Raw genomic sequence first — 24,856 nt, forward strand, 5'->3', positions numbered from 1 at the left:
TGGAACAAACTCCCAGAAAACTTGAGGTCTGCTGCAACTCTCAGCTCTTTTAAATCAAATCTGAGGACTTTTTTGTTCCCCTTTTAACCTGTAATTTTTATTTTCATTAAATGTTTTATTTAAATTCATATTTTTCCATTCGCTTTTCTATTGTCTATTCTATACTTGATTTATTTGAATCTTGATGTATTTCATGCCCCTGTGAAGCACTTTGAGTGGCCCTGTGTCTGAATTGTGCTATATAAATAAACTTGCCTTGCCTCCCACAGCAAACACTGGAAGGAGAAGAAAGCTTTAACAACTCCAGCGGATTTGTTGTTGAGCGTCCCAGTGTGAATTATCACCTGTTTTGGGAACTCTGTGGTTCTCTGCCGCTTCTCCAAAACAGATTTGAACTCCCTAGTATTCACTATTTACGGAATTGCTTTCCCACTGCAGGACTGAAGCAAATAACTATGTTTCTTTGCTTCAGTCCTTTTGCTTTTATTTCTAAATATCATTTTTTGTCTTATTGTTGTTAGACTGAAATAATTAGTTTCGTCCTCGGAGCAAAAGGCATGGACAGAAACATTGACACCCTTTAGTTTTAATCTGTCAAACCATGTGCTCCTTATTAAGTAGGGCACAGCGAGTTATCATAACAAAGGCTCTGCCAAAATGCTTTACTTGGCTTGTCTGTGAAAATATGAAGAGGAGGAATCACCAGGAGCTTTACAAGTGGGGATTTATCTGCAAAAAGACAAGAGCTAGAAGTTACACACTGCCAGACAGAGGAGCGGGACGGGGCTACGCAGGCCAGTTTAAATTGTCAACAGGTGCTCAGACACGAACACTGAACAGGCGAGGCACGGCTGCTTCCTTATTTTTACAGAGGAAGAGCAGAACAGTACATTTCTCAAATCCCTCATGAGCGAGACTGTGCCCAGAGGGGAGGATGATAAAACAACACCTCGGGCGAGCCTCTGGATGTGTGGCCAGCTGTCGGAGCAAAATCATACATCAAACTGTTAAGAGGAAGATTTATAGATTAGAATGTGCAAATCTCCAGCAGGAGCAGGTGGGGAAAAAAAACGTTTTACTCCATCTAGCGGAAAAGTCTGGGTGGGTGGGAGGGAGACATTAGAGTGAAAACACAAGAGATAGGTTGAAAAGGTCAGAAGGGTGGGGCTCCGCAAACCCAGTAACACCTCCTCAACCTGACCGGGAACATAAACACGACATGGATACGCTCGCCAGGGTGCCAGATCAAATTCTTGAAGAAAATAACCACCGGAGGCCAAGGAATGTCTTGACCATCAAAAAGAAAAAGGGGGGGTGGTGGGGGCAATAAAGAGGGAGGACACCGAGCAAATGGAGTGCGCATAGGGAATAACAAATTGAAACCATATGGACATATACCTGTATAATCATGTTCACATTAAGCCACGTAACACGTAACAAAAAAAAACATAAAGGGAATTTGTACATGTTACATTATGACTGTGTTATTGCGGCCTCAAGACTAAGTAAGTTCACAGCGATAAAAATTGAAAACAGCGTTTAGGTCACCACCTGCTGTCAGGGACTGGAGCAGAACATGAGTTGACAAAAAGCATTCAATAATTTAGCAGATACTTTACAAATAATTTAATTTATTAAACAATAAAAAACTGAGATTGGTTCAGTTATTACTCGTAATAGTATGTCAGTGGAATATTGATGTAACATTTTTAATGGTTAGAAAGTTTCTATTCTTTTGAGAGGCAGTTCAGTTCGATTTAGGATCCACACAGGATTCTCACTAATGTGAAAGTCCTGGTCATGGCTATGTCAGTATGAGTTTAGTATGGTGGGTTTTGAAGATAAGAGATGTAAAATATGAGCCATAATAAAATTTAATGAAAATGTAATAAAAATAACCAAAAACTCCTTTGATAGGAAACAGATACAGCACAACACACAAACACACAAACAATTATTGAATTAAAAAATAGAGCAAAGATATTGCTGCTGTCATTCATAACAGGGTTTATTAAAATGTCAATGAGGTATGTGACCATCTTCATCCCCTTGCTTCTTTTAGGGCTTTCTATAAAGAGAGAGAAAAATAATATGGGTAAGGAGCTCGTCCTGTTCAAAAAGGGAGAGATGTCAAAAGGTTTGAAATAAAATAAAATGTAATCGTTATTAGTAAGAAGCATTATTAGAAAACTACAGTACTACAATTTTTTCTTAAACTACAATTTTAGAAAAATTGTATGTTTCAATTGGAAGTTTTTTGGTTACATTTGATTTGATGTAAACAAATGCACTCAAAGTAATATTATTTCATTTTTAAATATAAATAAGAAATTGGTATGAGTGACATCATGTGAAAACATGAAGGACTTTTGTAATTAAAAAGATCCTGGTGATGTTTATTGAGCAAACATACAAGAGATGCTGTTAACTGATTTAATTGATTTTAACACTTTCTTTGTGTTTTTAACAGTTTAACGGGGTAACATATTTCACCTTGCTGTTGCACCTGCCTTTAAATATACGTTTATTCATATTTCTATCAGTTTTGGCAGTTGATATTTCGGCAGTGGCTTACTTCAAACCGTCAAAATTCGTCTAGAAAAAAACGAAGAAACTTAACTGACTTTTGAAGAGTACTTAAAACATTTTAAGCATGTTAAAATCACTACAAATCATAAGAAAATATATATTGGTAATTGGTGTCTTTTTATAGTCCGGGTTTGGGTAAGAGGAAGATGTCAGATGTAGTTCATTTTCAAGAGACATTTCTCAGTCCTATATAATATAAAAAATACTGAATCTCTTTGGAGTTTGGACTGCACTTGAAGGCATCGCCTAAGATTCTGGTAAATAGGGATGGACATTTATTTTATCGTTTGATTTCATTGAGAGCTGATTAAAAGGGTGAATATTTAACGGGTTAATTGGTAACGAAAATAATACCTGCCCCTGCACCAGAGAAAAAACTCAAATGTAATTTGTTGTCTGTTTATCTGTATAGTTAGGTATAGTCTCGGTATATTAGTAATGTATGGTTTGTTTATGGGTGGCCATATGAGATAATAATGTAGAACTGTAGTTAGTACAAGTTAAATAAGGAGAGTCGTCACGACAGCAATATTCATGATTGGAGCCATGTTTCTTCACTTATATCTATTAACTAACCTTGGAAATTGCTTTGAGATGTTGGGGTTTGATCGATGCAGATTTTTCTTCAAACGCCTTGGTCTTCGCCTTCTCAGCCAGGCTGCTCAAAAACGCCTGAGTTACGAGCTCAATCTGAGGAACCAAGAAGAAATCAAGTATTTTTATTTTAAGCAGGCGATAAATCTTGTTTTAGTCATTTTAGTTATCGTGAGCTACAAACAAAGCTAACAGTCACAGACACTACAAGCGCTTCAGTGTTAAGAAATATCTTTCTACCTACCAATGCCTCGGCCGCCGGCCTCACATTTTTGTTGCTCCTCATTTTCGTCTTAATCGTAGACTTCAATCTGGGCGCTTTGTTCAGCATTTTGACAAAAATTCAAGTCGACTCAAAGCTTGTTTACATTTTCTAATCTCCCGCGTCTCGAACTTCCGTTGCAGCTTCTTCTTCCTCGTGCCGTTTACGTCGTCAAGTGTTTGCGTTACTGCCACCTACAGTTAAAAAAATATATAATTTCTAATATTTTTAGTAAACAAATAATACCAAGTGACAAAACACCACAAACATGCCACAGCTAAAAAACAAAAAAAAATATCTATGATTAAAAAAAAAAAAAAAAAACAGTAACTAGGCAGACTGAAATGTATCTGAAATCTGTTTTCGCTCGGGCTTGTGCTGTTGTTTATGTCGCCACCTATAGGCTGCTTGGCGCTGCTACACCAACACCATCATCTGTATCCGGGTCGAAGGACAGAAATGGCGACTTTCATGGAGAGAGCAGCCGGCGTGAGCAAAATGCTGCAATTTATGAAACTTATAGGACAGCTCAAAGTAAGAGTCAGACTGCTTTCTCGTTATGTTATTCTCTCCCTGTACACACACAATTACACAGTGTCTTCCCAACTTAAAGGCAAGAAAAAGTGAGTGGCTGTTCTGACTGCTGTAACCACAGAGTGTTAGTATCTTTAGTAATGACCATTTTGATTCTAACTTCACTGTTACAAGGTCCTAGACTAGTTATGTACCATTAGCACTTGTTTCTCCCAATATTGACATTTTGTTTATTATTTCTTAAATAAATATATTTAATTTCAAATATGATAGTATGATTAAGTTATTATTAAAGACTGTGTAGTCCATCCTAAAAGTCTTCGTTGTTGTTACCCGCAGAGGGTCCCACGGACTGGCTGGGTGTACAGGAAGGTGGAGAAACCAGAGAGCGTCTCAGACCACATGTACCGCATGGCCATGATGTCTCTGACCATCACTGACCCCACAGTGCACAAGGACAGGTACAACAGCAACTCATCGCCTGGTATATTTAACCTCAGCCTTCTTTATTATTTAAATAATCATTTTTCTGCTGCGAAAATGGTTCCTAAAAACTAAAGTCATCATGGTAAAATACTTTTTTCCTCATTGTCTTGAGGTGCATAAAGCTGGCGCTGGTTCACGACATGGCAGAGTGCATTGTGGGAGACATCGCTCCATCAGACAACATCAGTAAAGTAGAGAAACACAGGCGGGAAGAGGCAAGTATAACTCACTCATGTCATGACACATTGTAACTGTAGTGTATGTTGTTACTAAACATTTTATATTAAGGTATACTGCTTCAGGAGGACACAACATAGAGTTGGTCTCATCTTGTAGGGACCAGGAGAGGAATGTGTATTGCTTAGTGGGGGAAGCCATAGGAGAGATGTCTGTAGATTATTCAGTATGCACACAAAAGGAGGCTCCGGGGTGACTGTCTTGTAGGGGCAATTTAGGACAGTCTGGTTTGGGTTTACATGCCTTGGGGAAAGGGTGAAGGTCTAATAGCTAATTTATTGGCTAAAGGGATTGTCCTAAAGTTACTGAATCAGACTTCTTAGCGCCCCACGGGATATTGCCTCTAGGGATTGATTAACACAGATGTCCTCTGAACAGTGTAGGTCGGAGTTAGTTAGGGTCCACCAATCAGGAGTTAGGAGAGGTGGAACTTACTGACCTAAGGACCAATCAGCTCACTTAGATTTGCAGGTTAAAGGCCGCCACAATGCAGGAAGAGACAGGTCTTTTAGCTTACAGGAATTCTTCATAGCTTTTTCTTTTATGCATGTACCTCTATTCGTTTTTGGCTACAACACTTTAATTTTGTATTGGCTTCGTTTTGACTGCAGGATGAGTTTTGTTGTTTAAATAAAATAATTGTTCCTGAGACCTCCTCATCTGCCTCAAACTGTGTCTTCTTCCATCAACCTGCTACCAACGCTGTTTTTCTGAGTAAAGGCCGAAAGATTAAAAGCATAACACAATAGTCTGGATAGATAATCTATTTTATATTTGTTTCTCTTCTTAAAACCAAATCATCTGCTGCTGCTGATGATGCAGTTCATACAGTGTCATTTCTCCTCCTCACCTCTCTCTCTCAGGAAGCGATGAGACATCTTTCAGGTCTTCTGCCAGAGGAACTCAAACATGAGATTTATGGACTGTGGGAGGTATGAATGACAATCAATCTCATCTGGCTCCCAAAATACCAAAATGTTTTGTTTTTTCAAAAAGGACACATTTTTCATCTCTTGCAGGAATATGAGAGCCAGAGCAGTCCAGAGGCCAGACTGGTGAAAGAGTTTGACCTCCTGGAGATGATCCTACAGGCTCATGAGTATGAGGAGCTAGAGGGAACACCGGGAAGGCTGCAGGAGTTCTTTGACTCAACCCACGGTCAGTCTAAAAGGGTCTCTAAATCAGTCACTGTCAGTTTCTCCATTTCATCTGTTCATCTCTGCTTGCTGTAAAAATCTATTTAGTCAAAATCAGTTAATATCTCTTTATGATCTACTAGCTGTACGTAATGCGTGTGCACTGAATAACATCTGGTGTTAATACACAGGGTATGTATGTTTTTGTAAACGGGTATGTAAACAAAAGAGGGCGGATAGGAGATATTGACTGATTTTTACAAAAAGTGATTTTGAAAACAGGCATTCTTCAGAATCGCTGACTCCACCTTTAAGATGCTTGCATTTTACAAGTTTTTTTATCCAGTGTTAATGCATTTTTTCAATCTATATGAATGTTGTTTTATTTGTTTAACAATCAATAATCCATAGCTGTGGCTCTAATTAAAAATGTAATCAGTACCTCTATGTGCATTGTTTTTTTTTTCGCAGGTCGTTTCCACCACTCAGACGTGCTCCAGCTCCTTGGCTCTTTAAACGAAGAGAGAGGGCGCCGTGTGGCCGAAGCGGGTGAAACAAAGACTTCTGGGAACTCACAGTCATCCAGTGCAGTGACTTCACAAACCTCCTCCTGACCGCACAATGACTCCTTGAATTAAGGGGACTGCAACATATGATATGAACACGGACAAGTATGCAGCAGCAGCATTTTCCACATCTCCTTGTGTTTGGCTGCACATGGATATCTATCTGCAGGGTGCATGCAGCTATTTTATCTAAATGTATCTGTCTAATAATGGAGTGCTTTGTTGCATAGTTTAATCCATACCACCCTGGAAAGTAGATTATTACTATCTATAATGGAAACTTTGTGACGATTACTTATGCCAGATATTATAAATGCAAAACACTTAATATCATTAAATATCCTTAGAAATGTGTTAATGTTTTTCTACATTGTTTTTTAGATTTGTAAAGACACACTCAGAGAAAACAGTGGTCAGATGTGGATATTATTTTCAGACACTTCATCGTCACATTATTACATGTATTATTGTGCATTTCTTGGTCTTTTTTTTGTATCCAATCTTTCAACAGGTTCAGTCATAGATTTCAGTGGTTATTGTAAAATGACTCATTGATGTTTGGTTTGGTTTAAACAATCTTTAATATTGATACATCAGCCATAAAAAAAAATGCTATTTCTAATGGCATGTAATACACAGTAATGTTAAACACAGTGTTATTTTTATTTGAAGGTCACAGTTATGTTTGAAAAAAAGATATTTGAACTGGTGCTGAGTTTGATTTCAACACGACACAATCTTCCAATGTGAAATGTGCCCTGTCATTAATCTTCCAATGACAGAACATGTTCTTATTATTATTTGGTAATAAGTCAGACCTGATAACTGTCTCCTCCTGCTACAAGATCTGTCCGGGCTTGATTGCTGACACAGATTTTAAATAACTACATTTCATAGACGGATGGCTGAAATGAACCGGGGCTACTTTTCAGAACCACAGCAAAGAAAGTGAACTCTTGTAATGAGTGACATATGATGAAATGAATACACAAAACGGATTATATTAAGAAAAGAAAAGTTACTTTGATGGCAAAGTTACAGCAACGAGTGCATAGTCCATAATTCTATGTATGAATAAACTTAATGTTTTCTTATTTGTGGCACAAACCTTAACATGTTTTCAGTATTTACAGGTAGAACCACATGTTTAAGCTTTAAAGCGGTCGGTTGTGTTGTGTATAAGGAAGTTGATTATCAGATCTGTGCTTGTAACAGTTAAAGCAGGTCTTGGATTTCAGGGTCACATTACTGTCAGCAATTGTGCAGTTGTGCTGAGCAGCAGAATCATTTTATTATATTAATGTTTTATGTTTTGTATCAGTTACATGGAAATAGGCTTAAGATTTTCTGTCTTAAATGAGTCAGACGTTACGTTTTTAGGGCAGGTGCATTGTATAGTGCAGTGCACTTCTACAGACAATTTTGTCCTACAGTGTCAATACAAAGACTAAATATGAAAATAACTGTGATCCAGCATTGAAACAGGGCACTTACTGAAAATGTGTATATTTATATAATGGGTATTTTTAACAAAAGAGTATGACTTGCATCATTTGCAAAGTAGATCCATTTAAAAAGTTTAAGATATGCATTTCAAACAGGTCCACCTGGTTGATCACATTAGCTTGGGCTTTGAAAGCATTTTTTGAAAAAGTTTGAGTAAAAATGTATTTCTAACAATTACCTAAAACATGTACTTTGATATTGTTTGGTATGAAGGTGAGCCGATTGTGATACTCTTTAAGTCCAACGTGGCTGTTTCCACTTTATCGATATTTTGACATAGCAAAAAGAAGGACTTTGTGACGTCTCGTTTTGTGTGTGTGATGAGTTCCAGCTGGGATGTGAAAGCTGAGTTGTTCCCTCGTGTCAACAGGAAAGCCAAACCACGAGACAATCAACTCAAGTGACGGAAGACATGCGGTGGCCACAAATGATGGAGCTGACCTCCTTTCATTTTTTTAAAATTATTTTCTCTTCTTTTTTTAAACTAAAGGCTTGACTGCTTCTCCGCCTTTCATCCCCATCTGATCAACGATATGGTTCGGAGGCCACTGCATGTGTCTCCACTTTTGGTGAATATTCATGAAGTGATCTCAGCTGTGAAACAGAAACCTAGTTACACGTCCCCCAAAATAAATGTTGACGACTGACACTTTGGAATATTTAGAGTAAGATTGGGTCCAAACAAAAAATGGCGCTGATTCCCTCACAGGTAAGGAGTGTTAGTAGGCTTGACATACATATGATCATATGAAAGTAGAGCCTCTGGGGTAATAACAAGCGGCGGTGAGAGTTCCCGGTTGAAGTCCTGCCTGGCTGTGCGGCTGCAGCCTCTCAGGGCGTCTCAGAGCGTGGCAGCGTGTCCTGAGAGCTTGCGTTGGCTGCAGAGGAGAGGACCTCCTCGAAGCTGCCTGTGCTCTCCGAAGCACCAACCTTTGTCTGCAAAACACACACACACACAAAGAAGATGAGCTGTCACATCACTGAGTCCATCCTCGCTGTTGTGCCGCAGAACAGACACAGGGGGGCAGACTTTGACTAAAGACTTCCACTGTCAGACACGGACAGCAAGGAGCAGAGGATGAACAACAGCAAGATTTCCTGAATTGGAAACCAAAGCTGAAATGTAAACTATTCAGATGGAGCTAATTTAACCAGCCTCAGTGTGTCTCTGAGCTGGCTTGTGCAGTGTTTTTTTGGAAGTGTGCTACTTCTAAAGGCTGCATCAGGATCAGTGTGACTATAAATAACTAATAAGCTGGAAGAGTCAGAGCGTAAACCAGCAATTACACACAGATTACACTGGTCGGTTCCCTCTGCTTAACTGGTAATTTAGTATATTGTCTTTGAAGGCGGCGACCTGACCAGTTTCTATGTGTGGCTTTCACAGAGAGTTGACATGTTATTAATTAGTGTAGTTACAGTCAGTGCCTTTATTTTCCTTTCATACTAGTTTAGAAATATGAATTCTTGCTTTCATAATGCAGTCTGTACGATACATGTAATTAAAGTAGGGCAGACTGACGTACTGTGTTGTGGTATATAATGCAAAATCAATGCAAACTGTCTCACACCGTTTACCTTGATAGTGGACACTGTATTCTCCACCTTCTCCTCAAAAGACCGGAAGCTGGGAGAGTTTCTGTACAGAAAAAGAAAGACAGATATTTCTTACCATTAATTTTATTTTTAGGGAGGGGGGGGGGAGACAGGCATTTTCAGAAATAAAACATCAAAGATCAGAAAGAAGAAATCAAGATAGCAATGTGTGGTTACCTCATGGTGGGCATGCTCATAGATTGCCTGATAGAGTAGCTGTATCCCAGAGAGCGTGGCGAGAGAGGAGTTAATGATTAGCAAAGGTTATACACACACACACACGGCCCACAGAGAAGCTGGTTAAATCAGTGTTTTCTATTAGCCTCTAATGGAGGATGAAATGGGGAGAAAATACACTAATGGTCTACTGCACTAGTTTTGCTGGAAGAGTCGACATCTATGACATGCATCATCATTAAGGGGCAGAAACTACATCTCAACTCAGTCTCAGGGTATATTTGCCAAAATTCTACTGGATCTAGGGAAGTGCGGGCAGCATGTGAAACTTCGTTTACATCATTCATTGAGACATTTATTGTGTTGCCCATTAGAGTACAAAAATCAATCAGATGGGATTCTGAGCTTAGATAAGCAGCTGCGCGAGCACTTAGTGTCCAGTATGGCAACCTCAACTGATTGAACTGCACCAACCGGTTAGTGCTATCATATGATCTGACTCCAATCTTCTGAGACTCCCCAGCTACAGTTGCAACAACTAATGTGACATAATGACAGTTGTGTGATTCTTACCCTACAGAGTTGGACCTTTGGGAAGCATGAAGGAGGATCGAAAACACTTTAAGATACAGTACTAAGACAGTACTAACAATTTGCTTGAAAAAACTATGAAAGGTTAACTTCTACTGGTATCAATATCGTTTGTTTTTAACTACCTCTTCCCATATCTGTTTATATAGGGGAAGTGACAGTGAGTGTAAACAATACTGCAGGAACCAGGTTGTACTGAATTATACCTTATCTCACTTGCACAGCAAAATGCTCTACTAAAGTTTAACATTACAAACGCACGAGAAAACAAATGCATCCACACTCAAAGCAAAAAGGACACACCAAGTCTATTTATAGATAGTCGATAAATCTCTACGTGATCACACACACACACACACACACACACACACAGAAGATATATGAAATAACAGTGATGATGGCACATAAACAAGTCTAAATTGTGGAAAAGCAGATTTTTAACTGCACATGTATACAGATATACTACAGATATTTACATTTACTGATTTGATGTAAAAGACACAGGAGAATTTTTTTCTTGATGCAAATCAGCTTCTCTATTATATCTATATCTTGCAGTGTTTTAAGCTTACCTATTATATCAGATAGATATCTCGTATTATATTTGCATATTTATTTTGAAATAGACACAGTGCTTGGTGTTGCTCATATAAAGAAGCATGTTGTAGTGAATTATTGATCACTGTAACAGGACACAACAACGTAGTGGGACAGAGAGGTATAGGAGCAACTCGTGACATGCTGTACACCTTGAGAATAGGAGAACATCACTTTGAAAATGGTGAAATATTTCTGACATGCGTAAACAGCATACATAAATAAATAAAAACGTGCACAAACCAAAACTATGCACACCAAGAGCCATGGGGTGCAGGAACATACCTCCGAGGGAACAGTAACTCTAGACCAACCATGCTGGAACAATCAAAGATAACTCATTGTTCCCTTTCCTCACGATATATTCTAAAAACATAGTAAGCAGCAATGTACCCAGAGCTAAAAGCACCCAGTTTGTCTTTACAATGCAGCTACTGTGAACCATTCATTATACTATCTATGCAGTGAACACACTGCAGTCTCCACGGAAGATACAGCATTTCAAAAACACACACACAATATTAGATGTATTTCATTCTGCAGTTCCTTGATTAGTTTTAGCGTTAAGAACCCAAATGAGTATTCCCACCAATCCGCTTTGTTCCGTGACCTGAGGAAGCTTTTCTCCCACACGGAGCATTACCCAGCATTCTCTTGTCACCATACACACAAAATGCTTAGAACCATGTAGGCTCACACACACACACATTCTCTGTTGACTTTTAGTGTCTCAAACAACGGAGACGACAGGGAGACACTAAAGAGACAAAGTGAATGACAGAGACTGAGGAGGACAGACTTTGCCTCTGGCCCTTCAGCTCCCACACAAAGCAGCTTAATGTGGGCTTACGTCATTTCAACTTCCCCCTGAGCCAGACGGGGCAAGAGTCAAAACTCAACCCACTTGAGGGGGATGGATAGCATAGCACACATAAAAGAGTAACTGTGGATTGGATAAAAGGTGAAATTGAATGGTGGTAAACAGGAAGGCTGGGTTAGGAAAGCTTTGGATACGCAAAATGTGTTGAAGAAAGGCCTTTACGCTGGAATGCAGCAAAAGTTCAGTGTTTTTCCATTCTATTTGCATATAATTAACTATCAGCATTAAAATAAAAAATGTTTTGTGTACCTCATGTCTCCAAACTTCCTGGTGATGGCGTCGCCCAGTGTGCTGAAGGCTGCTGAGGTTTTCTGTCCGGCTGTGGACAGCGTCTCCGACGTCTTCTTATAGCTGGGACACAAAGGAGCTGCATTCAAAGTACGTTCATCACAGTTTCCTACGCACACACATACAGTATTCAAAGAGGCATAACACAGATATTAATCACAGGCCTTTTTCCTAACTGCTTTACAAACTAATTTCCCTAAAGCAAACACTGCTTCACGCTTACAGTACAAACGTGTGCCCACACCTTCAGAGAGCCAGAGTGCTAGAACTTGTGTTTGTTTACGCTTGCTTCCACCTCACCTATATAAACCCAGGTTTTTCTAGAGACTTGAACGCCACCTGTGGCCACACTGGTTCATTATAGATGAGGATGGCGACTGTACGTGTAAAGTGATCTTCAGGTTTAAGTGCAACTGGATAAGAACGGAGGCCTCTAAAGACTATCCCATTGCTCTTCTCTGTCTCTTGGCTTCTGGGTTAGAGCTCACAGTCGACGGTCAAATGAGGAAATTAGGTCATTTTTCTCCACACACACAAAAAAGTAACTCTTCAGGCATCTTGATTAGGAGGAACAGTAGAGACGTGTTTTACTTGCTGATCATGCAGTGCAATTCCTCATTTCCTTAAAATTTCGAGGCAACATTTGAACATATTATATTATCGTGGCTATGGTAGAGATGGTTGAATTTGATAGACATGTACACAACACACAATAATTTGAACATTTTTATCGCTCCTGGCGACTGGACAGGGACAGCAAATTGTGTGACGAGGTCAATGCTAGCCCATTATGACAATGTTATCATTTTATGTGCATTTAATCGGGTTTATGATGTCTGTTAGACCGAGCAAAACCAAGATAACAAACGCATGCTGAGCAGCCAGGAACAGCAGATTATGTCTTTTTAATTGGGTTTCTGATATCTGTGTGTGTAAACATACACTCAGTTTGGAGTAGCAGTGGTTGTATTCTGCTATTCTGGGCTGTTAGAAGAAAAACAAGTACTTCTAAAGGGCATCCATGTTTACAGCAAACAGGGAAAGCCAATGTGCTGTTGACAATAAAACACTGGCTTTCGCTTCATCTCAATTAAAGCAACAAACTTACGCTGTGGAGCCCTGCATGTCTTGCCAGCCTCGGCTGAAGTTGGTCCTGAGCTCACCCAGGGGAGAGACGCCCAGTTTCTGTTTGAGGTCCGCATGCTGCTTCTCTTTGGACGACAAGACCTGTTTCAGCGTACTGATCTCCTCTTCCAACTGGACACACAAGGACAAAAAATGAGCTATAACAGAGCAATAGTCCATTTAGCTTCTCTGTGCTAGCAACGCTTCTCTTGTGCTCTCCAAACATGCACATACTTTAGCTAGCTCCTGGTGAATCTCCTCTCGTTCTTCGTCTGTCAGCACGTTTAAGTTGACTTCTGACACCAGATCTTCATCAGCCTCTCTCAGTGGCTCAGAATCCAGAAAACCTGTATGAAATATATGTTTTAAAAAAAGACATCTGTGTGACCCTTTTAAAGGCGAAGACAGAGATTTTGGTAAACGCTTGTTGTCAAAATCACTTTTTGTCAAAAGTTGTGAATACTGTATCTCCTCACCATCCGCTACCTGTCCGTACTCTGTTTGCACTGAAAGAAAATCTAGTGCTCTGTAAACGGACATGTTTTTAGCTACGGTGGGCCCAGTTTGTCTACAATTTGTTTACATTCAAGATACTCAGCTGTGTATTAACACCAGATTTTTTTTCAGCGCACACACAGTAGAGACAGACAGGTTTAGTGATTTAGTGATTCCAGCAAAAGAAATACACAAACAAACAAAAAAAGAGAAAGAGAGAAATAATATCTGTGAATGAAAGTAAGGATCTGATCATGCAGAATAGACAAATTGAACTTCTCTGAGTTTGTTTCAATGAAACGCACACAGAGAGTTTTGTTGTTTTGTCTGTGTCCAGCAAACTTTGTATTTTGTAAATATGTGTCCATCTGGCTGTCTCTGTGTCTGACTGTTATGCAATCTGTGGCTGCAGCCTATAGAGTCCTAATCTGGATTAACTGATGTGGATTATGTGATTTTACCGCTGCTAACGGACACTACCGACTGCCACACGCACACACACACACACACACACACACACACACACACACACACACACACACACACACACACACACACAGATGACACAGATGCCGACCCGGAACTAAACCCCTATGCACTTCCCAGAAACGAAAAAAAAATTTGTTCTGTCACAGTTTTGCTGCGAATTAAACGTTGTTTCAGGCAGAGCAATTAAGCCAACACACACTTGTATGTATGATGAAGTAGAAATCCATTAAACCAATCATTTACTTTAATAATAGTGATTATTTTTCTCAGAACTTGTAATACTCTGCAGACCCCGGATACAGTCACAATGATGGAATTATATGACGCACATGTAAAAACTAAAACTAAAAAATGTATTCATCCATCCGTCCGATTAGCCTTGCATTGTTGCAGCACTTCCTATATTTGGGGGAAGGCAAATCAGGACTCACAGGTGAGGTGACACACCACCAGGCAACAGCAGCAAACCGTGTACACACACAACCCAAACCAATGCAAATTCCATGTAGGTATTTGACACTGTATACCTGTAGTGGACTTTGAAGATTTGCCTGTAAACTAGATACACAGTTTTGACTGAATGGAAATGAAAAGGATTACTGTACCTGCTGTGAGGTGTCCTCTCTCTTAATGTGGCAGCATTATAGGACAGTTGAGGACAATAGTAAGGTTGTAAAAAACTGATAAAAAAAAGATTAAAAAACTAAGGAAAAACTAGCTATAGGCATACTATCCACAGACTAAATTAGTAAGTATAACAACATTCTTTAAACAGTTAAGGGGCGTTTCACCACATGCAGAAAACACACACACACCGCACAGTTTTGCTTGCAGCTCTACACTTAAGCACAAAGGTGGGCCTTCATATAGTAGCAGGACAAACAGATATTTTGAACCCTGCAGCTCAGATAGAAGCTTTTCATGTCTGTCTAAGTGCATGCAGAACTCAGACCAAGTCTCTCCTATTCACACAGCTATGAAAAGATAATAAATATGGAGATTGGTTGCAACATGCTAAGAACTCACACATCCACAACACAACAATAATCAGCTACAAACTACACTTTAGTTTTGTTGAGTAATGTCCACAGTCGTTTGATGAGTGACCATTGGTGTTTAAATATAAAACTCGTATTCAAGATACAGTAAGTAGTAGCTGGGTCATCCCTATGTTCCTGAAATTAGAGATAAGGTTCAGGCATGGTTCGGCTGGGTGGTTAGTGTAAGGGTAAGAGGACTGGGAGAGGTTAGAATAGGAGTGACACACAGACACACACACACACACACACACACACACACACACACACACACACACACACACACACACACACACACACACACACACACACACACACACATATGATTTTTCTACTATATAGTAAGATTACTTAGAAATATGGGAACATACAACCGTGGGAACATAGACACACTCCATAAGTAGCAAGTTGAAAATGGTTTACTTGTAGGGCAAATTTGTTTTTATCTATAGCAGGTTTCCTTTGGGCTAGTCTCAAACAGTCGGACCAAACTGCAGCTCGTAGAACCGCATTTGAGCTAACGCATGTCTTCTTTTGGCTAAAAGATGTTACTTTTTAGCTAATGCTATGCTTTTCAAACTTAGGAAGGGAAAATAAAGGATATAAAGGCATTTTACCGTTTAAAATTCAGTACAGTCTGTTTATGTGTTTTATAGGAGTTTCTATGGGAGTTTCTAGTGACAGATGTTTGTAAAAGTGTTGGTGAGAGAGAGTCACGTGTATCTAGGTACAGTTTGCCATAATGGAAACAAAGGGTCCAGTGTGTGAGCCGCTTCTTATATTAGCAACACCAATGTACAGTGCAGTGCTATATGTTCTATAAAACTTTGGTAGAAACACACAAGATCTACATTTAGAAAATGGTCATGTTTAAAATGAAATCAAATAGAAACATTGTATGTTGGTTTGAAAGATCGTCCCTGTCAATTGTAGCCTATACATTGCTTTAGCATTGCCAACTCTCTGGAATGCGAAAAATGCTAAGACTTGTAGTTAATGATTTCAGACATGGTTCACTGGATTAAATCGGTTAGATACAAAGAAGACCAGGTCCTGAGAGAAGACACTCTGCAAATAGGGGGGGGGGGGGGGCAATGTCAACAGACAACTCCACCACAAGCTATTTTTGAGTAGATTGCTTACTCTTGCCATCTACTTGCTCAAGTACTGTATGTATATCCCCTGTGTACATCTTGTTGAAGGCTACTATAAAATTATGCTGTAGTACACAAAGGGACTACACCTTAAGCAACATTTCTCTTTGGTTGAACATTTAACACAGTAATTGAAGTTCAAAGACCCACAATCTTTCAACACCTCAACCAATAGCAATTTAAGTTTTCTAAATATTAATTCCTAACCCAATGTTTTCAGTTCGACAGCCAATTATAATTAATTGCAACTATGCAATGACATTTTTTTCAATATACCAGGAAATTACACTGTACAACTCATGTGATTTATATATACTATAGGTCGTCCAAGCAGATTTTACCAGCATAATACTAGGTGTTCTTTATATTACATTTTAATTTAATGTCATTTGAACGTCCAGGTATAATGTGATGATCATGAGTTTATCGTAGTATCAGAGTTTATTTGACCAAATCAGGTCCTTGAATACCCAACCAATGCACCAGGCACATATAATGTGCATTATACCAGCACATTAGTATTATAAGCCAGGATTTAAGATACTGATGAGTCCAAGTCCACTTCAACACAAACAATAGCTCTCTCAAAATATTTGACAAGCCCCCAAAATAAAGTATCTCTAGTGCTGGAATTACTTAGATTTGTCAACTTGAACTCATTCATTTGAGATTTTAAGTTTCATTTAGACCAATAATGACTTCCATGTAGTTTTAAAGTTAAATCCACACTGCTAGAAATAAAGTCCTGGTTGGAAAATACTAAATCCTTTTTCACTTGGTTATTATTTGACATAAAGTCGTCATAAACATATCCAGTTTAACAATAGGCGTACTACGCCAAGGCAAATTGCAATTGATTCATCTAAGTTGGTCATAACAAAAACTTAAATTACCAGATGAAACACAAATGACTTTACCACAGTAGGCATGTTGGCTGGTGTCACTGGCTACAGGTTAGGAGTAGTTAATGTTCAACCAACGTGAAAGATTGTCTATTCTACAAACTCCTAGTCTATGTCCCTCTTCACCTGAGCTGTCCAGTTGCATATCCCAAGTGGTGGACATGTGCCAGTTGTCAGAGTGGTACGTTGATGTCTGAGCCCACTGATCATCCCCTGATGGTGAAGATTTACCCCATTCTGTCGGGTTCTCCCCATTTTGGGCCACTGGAGCCGAATCTTCGCCACACGATGAGCCCCTCTTAAGTGATTCCTCGCCTGAGCAAAGTTACAGTTGGATGAATGTCTCCATTTTATCAGACTCAGACAAAACTGAAAATGCTTTCTTCACCTATATTTCGCAAGTGATGAGTCGACGTTTAAGGTTTTAGCTTAACAGACAAAAAAAAAGGAAATAAAATTGCAAAGTGTGATTGTGAGCGCTGTGAAACAATCGCACAGGAAATTTAAAAAGAGAGAAGTCTCACCTCCTGGAAAAAGTGATTTGTAAAATCTATTGGTACTGAAGAAAAAATCCTTTAAACTCCCACAGCTACATTATGCACATTTTATTCTATGTTTTACTAATATAATCGTGTCACTATAGCAAATTATTTTGTGGCCTCTCTTTAATATGTTATACTATAGCTCTTTAATACAGGATGTATTCACAGCTGGGCAAATTGGAAAATTGGTCCACTAAGGTTTAGGTTTGCACCACTTTGGTACAATATCAGCAAGGCCTTTAACCTGCATGATAAGCTGGTTTTACGGCTGTCTGAAAGCTTGTGTGTGTCCTTGTGGCACAATCTACTTCTATGAGCTTTGAATTATTCTCTCTCTCTCTCTCTCTCTCTCTCTCTCGCTCTCTCTCTCTCTCTCTCTCTCTCTCTCTCTCTCTCTCATTCTGTTTTGAATGACTCCTTGATGCTCTGGGAACTTGTGGTGAAACATTTCTGCTTATGAGAATAGTCATTAGCTGCAGGCCTGTTTCAGAAAAAGCATTTATGTTAATTTTACAACCATAGTATAGGTGAATATGACCACTTTTACTCCAATTTAAAATATTCTATCTTAATTCAAATATACTTCAAAATAACAATGAGTGGAAATGTCATCATTATCACATTATTACAGAGAATTATTGATCTGTAGTTAATGGGTCAAATACGGTGTCTATTTTATTAAAAAGAGATATGATCGTAGCCTTGCTTAGTCGTCTGAATTAAATTCAGCCTCTCGAAAGCACTAACCCACCCTCGAGTCCTGACTATTAGCATTTAAATCAACGCTGAATCACATTAGGAAGAGATGTCACTTCAGGTGTTCTGCGTTCAACGGATAATGTCAAAGGCAAAATGCACACGATTTGACGTCTCATGCTTTCTGCCAACATGATTTAGAGTGATGGATCTAGTCTACATAAGGGTTTTTTTGTGTGATCAGGAAGAGTTGAGTCTTACCCTGCTCTGCCTCCTGTGTGGCTGAGTTAACCCATTCCTCTCCGGAACCCATACTGTCCCAGTCCAACACTGCTTCACTCAGAACACTAGAGTACGAGTCTGCAGCGAAGCAAGGCAGCAGGGCAAGAGGAGACAAGAAAACATTAAATGAACACACGCTCGCAAGCACACACAGGCACACACACACACACACACACACACACACACACACACACACACACGTCACCCCTCTAGAGGGGTTTGGTGTTTCTCCGGTGTCCATCCCGGACCTGTCCATCAGTAGTCTGATGATAGTGAGATCTGTTTCGTTACAGGAGTTGGTGTCAGCATGCTTATCTATCTGACTATGCATTTGCACAGGAACAGGAAATCTGGCTTTTGACCCTCTGTGGCACATAGCTCAACTCCTCAAAGCTGTTTGAGCAGGACATGCTTGAGTCATGCTATATAAAAATAAAATGTTAAAGCGTGTCAAGGAGAAAATCCATGCCAAACTGAGTTGAAAATAAGCTTTCCAGTAACTTCAAAAACAATTAAGGAAGGAAATCCGAGGTTATTGAGCAATCGAAGATCTCTGGTTGCTCATGAAATCTCATTACACCACAGTACAGCACTACAGGGGGAAGCAGACGGGGAAAAGGCCAGTGTTGTTACTCTAACAATGATTTCTGCTAGTTCCACATTTTGACTTGTGGTAAGACCGGACTGGTAAACCGCTTTATTTTCAGGGAAGAGAAAGGTGACAGATTTCAGCATAAAAAAAATAACATCGAAAGGTGGGCGACAGCAGCATACTCGATTACAATATCCATCAAGTATTAAGTCATAATGCACATTCATTTCACAAGAAACACCACTCTTTGGCCTCACTTTGAAAGTTTACTTTAATTGGCCACATTTAGCTGTATGTTTTAAAACCCTTGCGATGATAAAGCAGTATTAAAGCAAGTCAAAGCAGGTGATGAGTGACTTTTCAATCCTTTTTCTCATCACATAATCACACATAAAGCAGCAATCATTGAGGCATTCAGATGTATGGATTTCGAACACTACCCTTCTTCACTCTTTTCCACTGGTTTATTTTTCTCCAGGGTTAAATACCTTTGGTCACAAGACACCCATTTTGCCCACTGGTCATGTGGCTATGCTAAATCAGAGACCCGGGGATGGTCATATGGCTGAAAAAATCAATTGTAGCTAACCCACTGACAAAGTTTCCTGCAGTATTTCCAAACAAACAGCAACAACAAATAATGTATGCTGTTCATAAACCTCTCCAAGTCCAATTCACTAACCTTTTATCATTCATCACACCTTCAAAACACCCAATATGTGGATTATGAACCTTCGGGATGTATTTCAGAGTCAATATTTCCATTAAAGATGCAAATTGTCACGTTCAAAAAGCTCATTTTCATCCTATTTCATGGTTAGCAATATAGCCACACATTCAGGCCTGGAATTCAATTAACTTCATAAGGTAGCCTAATGTGGGAGTCATGTGCCATTTGACTAATTCATGTCTCGTTATTCAAACAAATGAACAACTCTCTATTAAAAATCCTACAACATGAAAGGGTTACATGTTCTTCAAATGCAGAAAGAGCAAACTTATACAAATACGAGGTATTGTTATTGCTATACACACACCATTTAACATGTGGGCTTTACACAATATTTTATGAGGTAATTAAAATCATGGCCTCTTTACCCAAAACAAACTCTCTGTTATAAGATATCTATAGCATGAGTGCACTTAGGACTACTTACTAATTGTTATATACAGACACACGTCGGAATGAAAGCTTGCTCCGGTATCTGTAATGACTACACTGATTAATTCATGCATGGCTCAAAGCAAGGGAAGAAGATGTTGGATACCAGATGTAAGATCAATACAAAAACTGTCTCTTGCTGATGTACAACAGCATTAAAGCAACAGATCATCCACCACTGCCTCTGATCCGGGAAACAGTATCCTGGAGTGTGCAATAGGCTAAGTCTTGTATAAACAGTAACACAAACCTACAGCAGCATACTGACCAACTGTTACACTGTTATGTAGATAGGATATTTGGTTTAAATTATTCTTAAATCTGATGGCATTAAACACATCTCTCCAGACAGAGCTGACCATGAAAGCAGCAGTACATTTAATTAATATGTTAATCAGTAAGGTTCAAAATCACATTTTAGAAAAATGGTAGGCCTATTGCACAGGAAAATTACATGTCACTTAAAACACTTGGCTACAATTTAAGAGCACGTGCAGCAATAGCCTACATCACGAATTAGACTTTGGGATATCATTCCAATTCCCTGTTTTTATTTTATTTTATTGAGCCTACATTTCCTATCTATTCATTCAACCTCTAAACAGTGACGTGTGCAGTCGGTCGGTGCAGCCTTCACTGAAGTTCAGGTCATTATCAGATAAACAGCAAACAACCGAGAAATGTGCTTTTGGCTTTCCATAAAGATATGCAGCTTTAAGGTTCGTCTTGGAAAACGAGAAGTTTTATTTTCGACACCGACTCACCTTGTTGTCTGGTCTCCATCATCGACAGCCAGGTGAACTTCTGAAAACAAACAACCTCGTAGAGACAGGCGAGGCACGTCAGCGCCAGCCGTCGGGTTTACTCGGGTTTCCTTGGGTGTCACGCGCCGGGGCAGTTCTCAGGCGGAGCCATACCAGAGGCACGAGCCAATGAGCTCGCGCTGTAAGCCGTCTGCTTAATGAATTGACTTACCGGACTTATTTCCCTCCAGTGAACGTTGCCCAGTGGAAAGCGAAAGTGCAACATACAAAGTTTATATTATAATTAAAAAAATTGTTAGGTCAGCTGTGGAGGAAGTAGGCCTATTAATTAATTGACTTAGGAATACTTAAATAAAAAGGTATTCACAGAGAATTCCAAAATTAAAAAAACAAAATCTACAAAAGAAAATGTAGTGGAGTACAAAGTACAAAGTAGCAGAAAAGTGTAATAATACAAATAATACAGACTACAGAAGCCTACTTCGGTAGATGGACATTCCACCACTGGTGCATACTACTGATGCTGCTGTTACTAATAGTAATAGGCCAGTAATCATAATTAAATTCAGTATTCAAATTGAAATTGTTTTATAATTGGAAATATAATAATCACTTATTTTTTATGTATTCTGAAATAAGTATTAATTAATGTGGTAGTTTCATTTGCCACATACTATGTCTGAATCTGATGAATCTGTATTGTTTAATTTTAAAAGCAAGTTTGTAGGGATTTGCCTCCTGCAGTGCACTTATGACCCCTGCTGACATAAAACTGAAGTCACAACTGTGGTAGCCGATAAACAAAGAAGGTTGATGTTGCAGTACAACAGCATGACAGAGCAACCACCACATATACAGCCTGTAAAATGATTCAAGTCTTTGACTCAGACAAATTGAATACATCAGAGATAAAAACATTAACAGGCTAATGGTCTACTATAACACTACATTCAAAATAAATGAATCAAACAAGTAGATGTTTGGCATTTGACCCAGTTAAGTTTATTCCTCATCAGATCCTCAGATGAAAACAATGTTTACGCCTGTCAAAATGAGCAATAATAAGATCAGCAGACAGACAGTTAACAGTGGCAGCAGGTGGATTAATCTGTTATCGGTGCAAACAAGGAGCACATCTCTTTGTATAGAAATATCTATGACAAAAAAGTAAGTTTTTTTCCATTAGGTTTGTATATCTATGAGATAACCCCTCCTGATGTTACTGAATTTACTGTTCAATGCATTTCCACAGGCATCCTGAGTTGAAATAACTACATTGTTTAATCAGTTTGTATGTTCATTCATATTAGCCTTAGGACTGTCATCCCAGTGTTGGAAACAGGGCTCGCAGTGCTGCTTCCCCGTTTTAGAGTACAAACGAGAAATAGCGTTGGTATGAGCCAAAATAAAGTGACACTTTAACTTGTGCAAAGGTACAAGAATATTTGGGACGTAGCTGAAACCCTGTATTATGTGGAACATGTTCATTTTTTTTATTTATTTTTTATCTTTAGTTATTGAAATAACTTTTTCAGCAGAAAGACACACTGGGCCTGATTGCACATTGCCCAGTGTGTTGGTGTAACAGATCTATGTAACAGCGGCTCTATACTTTCATTTAACATTAGGAGCCCTGTATTATGATACTGTAGCCTATATTACACTTTGCTTTAGCTGTTCCGAACACATAACTTAGTGAAGGCTATGATGGATATTGTAGTCGTTGTAGTCATGCTGGGGCCCTTAAACCCTGTGGATCTATTATGTCTGCGAAAGGCACTATTGCGTAGGCTATTTATGCCAATAACAGGATCGTTAAGAGGCCAGGGGTATGGAGCCAGCCAATACACCCCAACGAAGGAAAAATCCTTGGCCAATATCCCTCAATGAAGAGCAACTTTTCTTTCGCATGTGAAGCGTTACCCAAGCAGTTGCTAAGTGTTTAGATGAATGTCAGCGATCAAGTCGGTAATATGTAACAATACAACAGGACAGAAAGAAGATTGATTGCATTCACACATGGCATCTTAACATTGAATCAGGGAGAGGATTTCTGAATCAACACACTTAATAATCTTGAGATAATCATGTATGAGGGGCTGGCCAGGACAAATAACATGCTTGTTATATATTTTAAACCATATTAATTAAAATTTGTCCTGTGGCTGAAATGATAGAATTTTTTCCAATTTGTCAATTAATGTCTTGACAGCAAAACTCTACACTGCAGGGCAATGATTTCAAATAAAATTGCATGTTGATAGTGAAAAATGTCTGACAAAAAAACAAAAGCTACCTGAAAATTAAATATTTTTTTCTAGTATGAATGTCCATCCATCGCATACTGTCAGTCATAGGCCATTAAAACAAAACAAAAGCAGCAATTCAACCTGTCAGTGTAGTACTAGCTTTGTGCATATGATGCGAGTGAGCGACTGTTAAGTAGACAGTTTAAAGGTTTCTGTTTGGTGCAGAACTCTTGAGTTTCCCCAGTGTTACTAGGTCCCAGACTCAACACCTGACCCTCAGAGCAGTGTTCACCACACAGCTGAGAGTCTGGCTGGCACACAGACAGTGTTTGCATCACTGTGACATCTGGATCTCTTTTGACAGTAGAGTTTTCTTTTTCTTTACTTCCCCAGAAAAAAAACACATGGTTGGCAAGCACCTCTAGGCAAATGCAGTGCTCTGGGTACAGCGGATAGAAAACAAACTCCCTGAGACAGGATTCAAACCCAGAGTCAGGACCTACTGAAAGCAGTGTGAGACAATATCTTTTTCTGTGCCCTTAAGGAACAGTTGGTGTTTGTTAATTCCCAGATGTAGAAAAAACGTGTTAGGTCCCTGGGACAAAAGCCAAGCTTATGGCACTGCAAAATGTCCAACAAACATCATCACATCAACCCTGTCTCTTCAGTGGTTGTTTCCAGTAGAGAACCCCCCCCCCCCTCAACTTTTAATCATGTTATAACTCCAGCTCTCTCCGTGTAGCATTTCTTAAGTGCAGAGATGTTCTGCTTGTACTTTGTCTTCTTGTTTACATACAACAAAAAGCAGATAGCTCCATGTAAGTGGTAGGATAAACACAGAAAAGTATCTGTCACCACTTCTCCTCAACCGCAGTGTGCACCTAGGTAGCAGACTGTGACATTTCCACATGTCACAGTCAGCTGTCAGCTTAAAAAAGCATCTGCACTCATCCATTCGTTCACTTGTTTTCAAAACTAAGGATTGATAGATAGGGTAGGATTGAGGGATAAGTGAGGGACAGCAAACTGGCTGCTGCCAGATGACGAGCTTTTAAAGCTCTTGAAAATCTCCTGTTTCCTGGCAGCACTCCACCACGTGTGTGCCTTCTTACAGTTCTCCATGTCAGTGGACAAGCTTAGCGGGCGTTTTTGCACGCCACTAGCACTATGTAGCAAACATCTGCTCGTCATCACTGCAAAAACATGTGAGAAAACCAAACCAAACTCACCACATCGATTCATAAAACCTGGTCACGCAATAGTCAACAATACATCCAGATAAAATCCACTATGTTTCTAGTGCAACGCAACCTGATGATAATCTCTTA

At 39.2% G+C, this 24,856-nt stretch overlaps 2 protein-coding genes across 3 annotated transcripts; one reads left to right on the top strand and one right to left on the bottom strand.

Annotated features, from left to right (window-relative positions):
* Positions 1–3,896: 3,896 nt before the first annotated feature.
* Positions 3,897–6,459, top strand: hddc2 (HD domain containing 2). Its single transcript, XM_080047783.1, has 6 exons — positions 3,897–3,979; positions 4,319–4,440; positions 4,578–4,684; positions 5,570–5,634; positions 5,722–5,860; positions 6,310–6,459. Exons 1-6 carry the CDS (start codon positions 3,905–3,907, stop codon positions 6,450–6,452), a joined length of 651 nt encoding a protein of 216 aa, XP_079903909.1. The 5' UTR covers positions 3,897–3,904; the 3' UTR covers positions 6,453–6,459.
* Positions 6,460–8,710: 2,251 nt separating this feature from the next.
* tpd52l1 (tpd52 like 1) lies at positions 8,711–21,367 on the bottom strand. 2 transcript variants are annotated; one of them, XM_080047784.1, is made up of 7 exons: positions 21,280–21,321; positions 18,741–18,839; positions 13,399–13,511; positions 13,148–13,296; positions 12,001–12,102; positions 9,489–9,549; positions 8,711–8,846 (listed from the first exon to the last, which is right to left on the bottom strand). In XM_080047784.1, exons 1-7 carry the CDS (start codon positions 21,299–21,301, stop codon positions 8,742–8,744), a joined length of 651 nt encoding a protein of 216 aa, XP_079903910.1. In that variant the 5' UTR covers positions 21,302–21,321; the 3' UTR covers positions 8,711–8,741. The 2 variants fall into 2 exon arrangements, with proteins under 2 accessions (XP_079903910.1, XP_079903911.1); XM_080047785.1 differs by lacking the exon at positions 18,741–18,839 and having other exon boundaries at positions 21,280–21,367.
* Positions 21,368–24,856: the final 3,489 nt, after the last annotated feature.

Source organism: Ammodytes marinus (assembly GCF_949987685.1).
Source record: "Ammodytes marinus genome assembly, chromosome: 19".
NCBI classification, from domain to species: domain Eukaryota; kingdom Metazoa; phylum Chordata; class Actinopteri; order Uranoscopiformes; family Ammodytidae; genus Ammodytes; species Ammodytes marinus.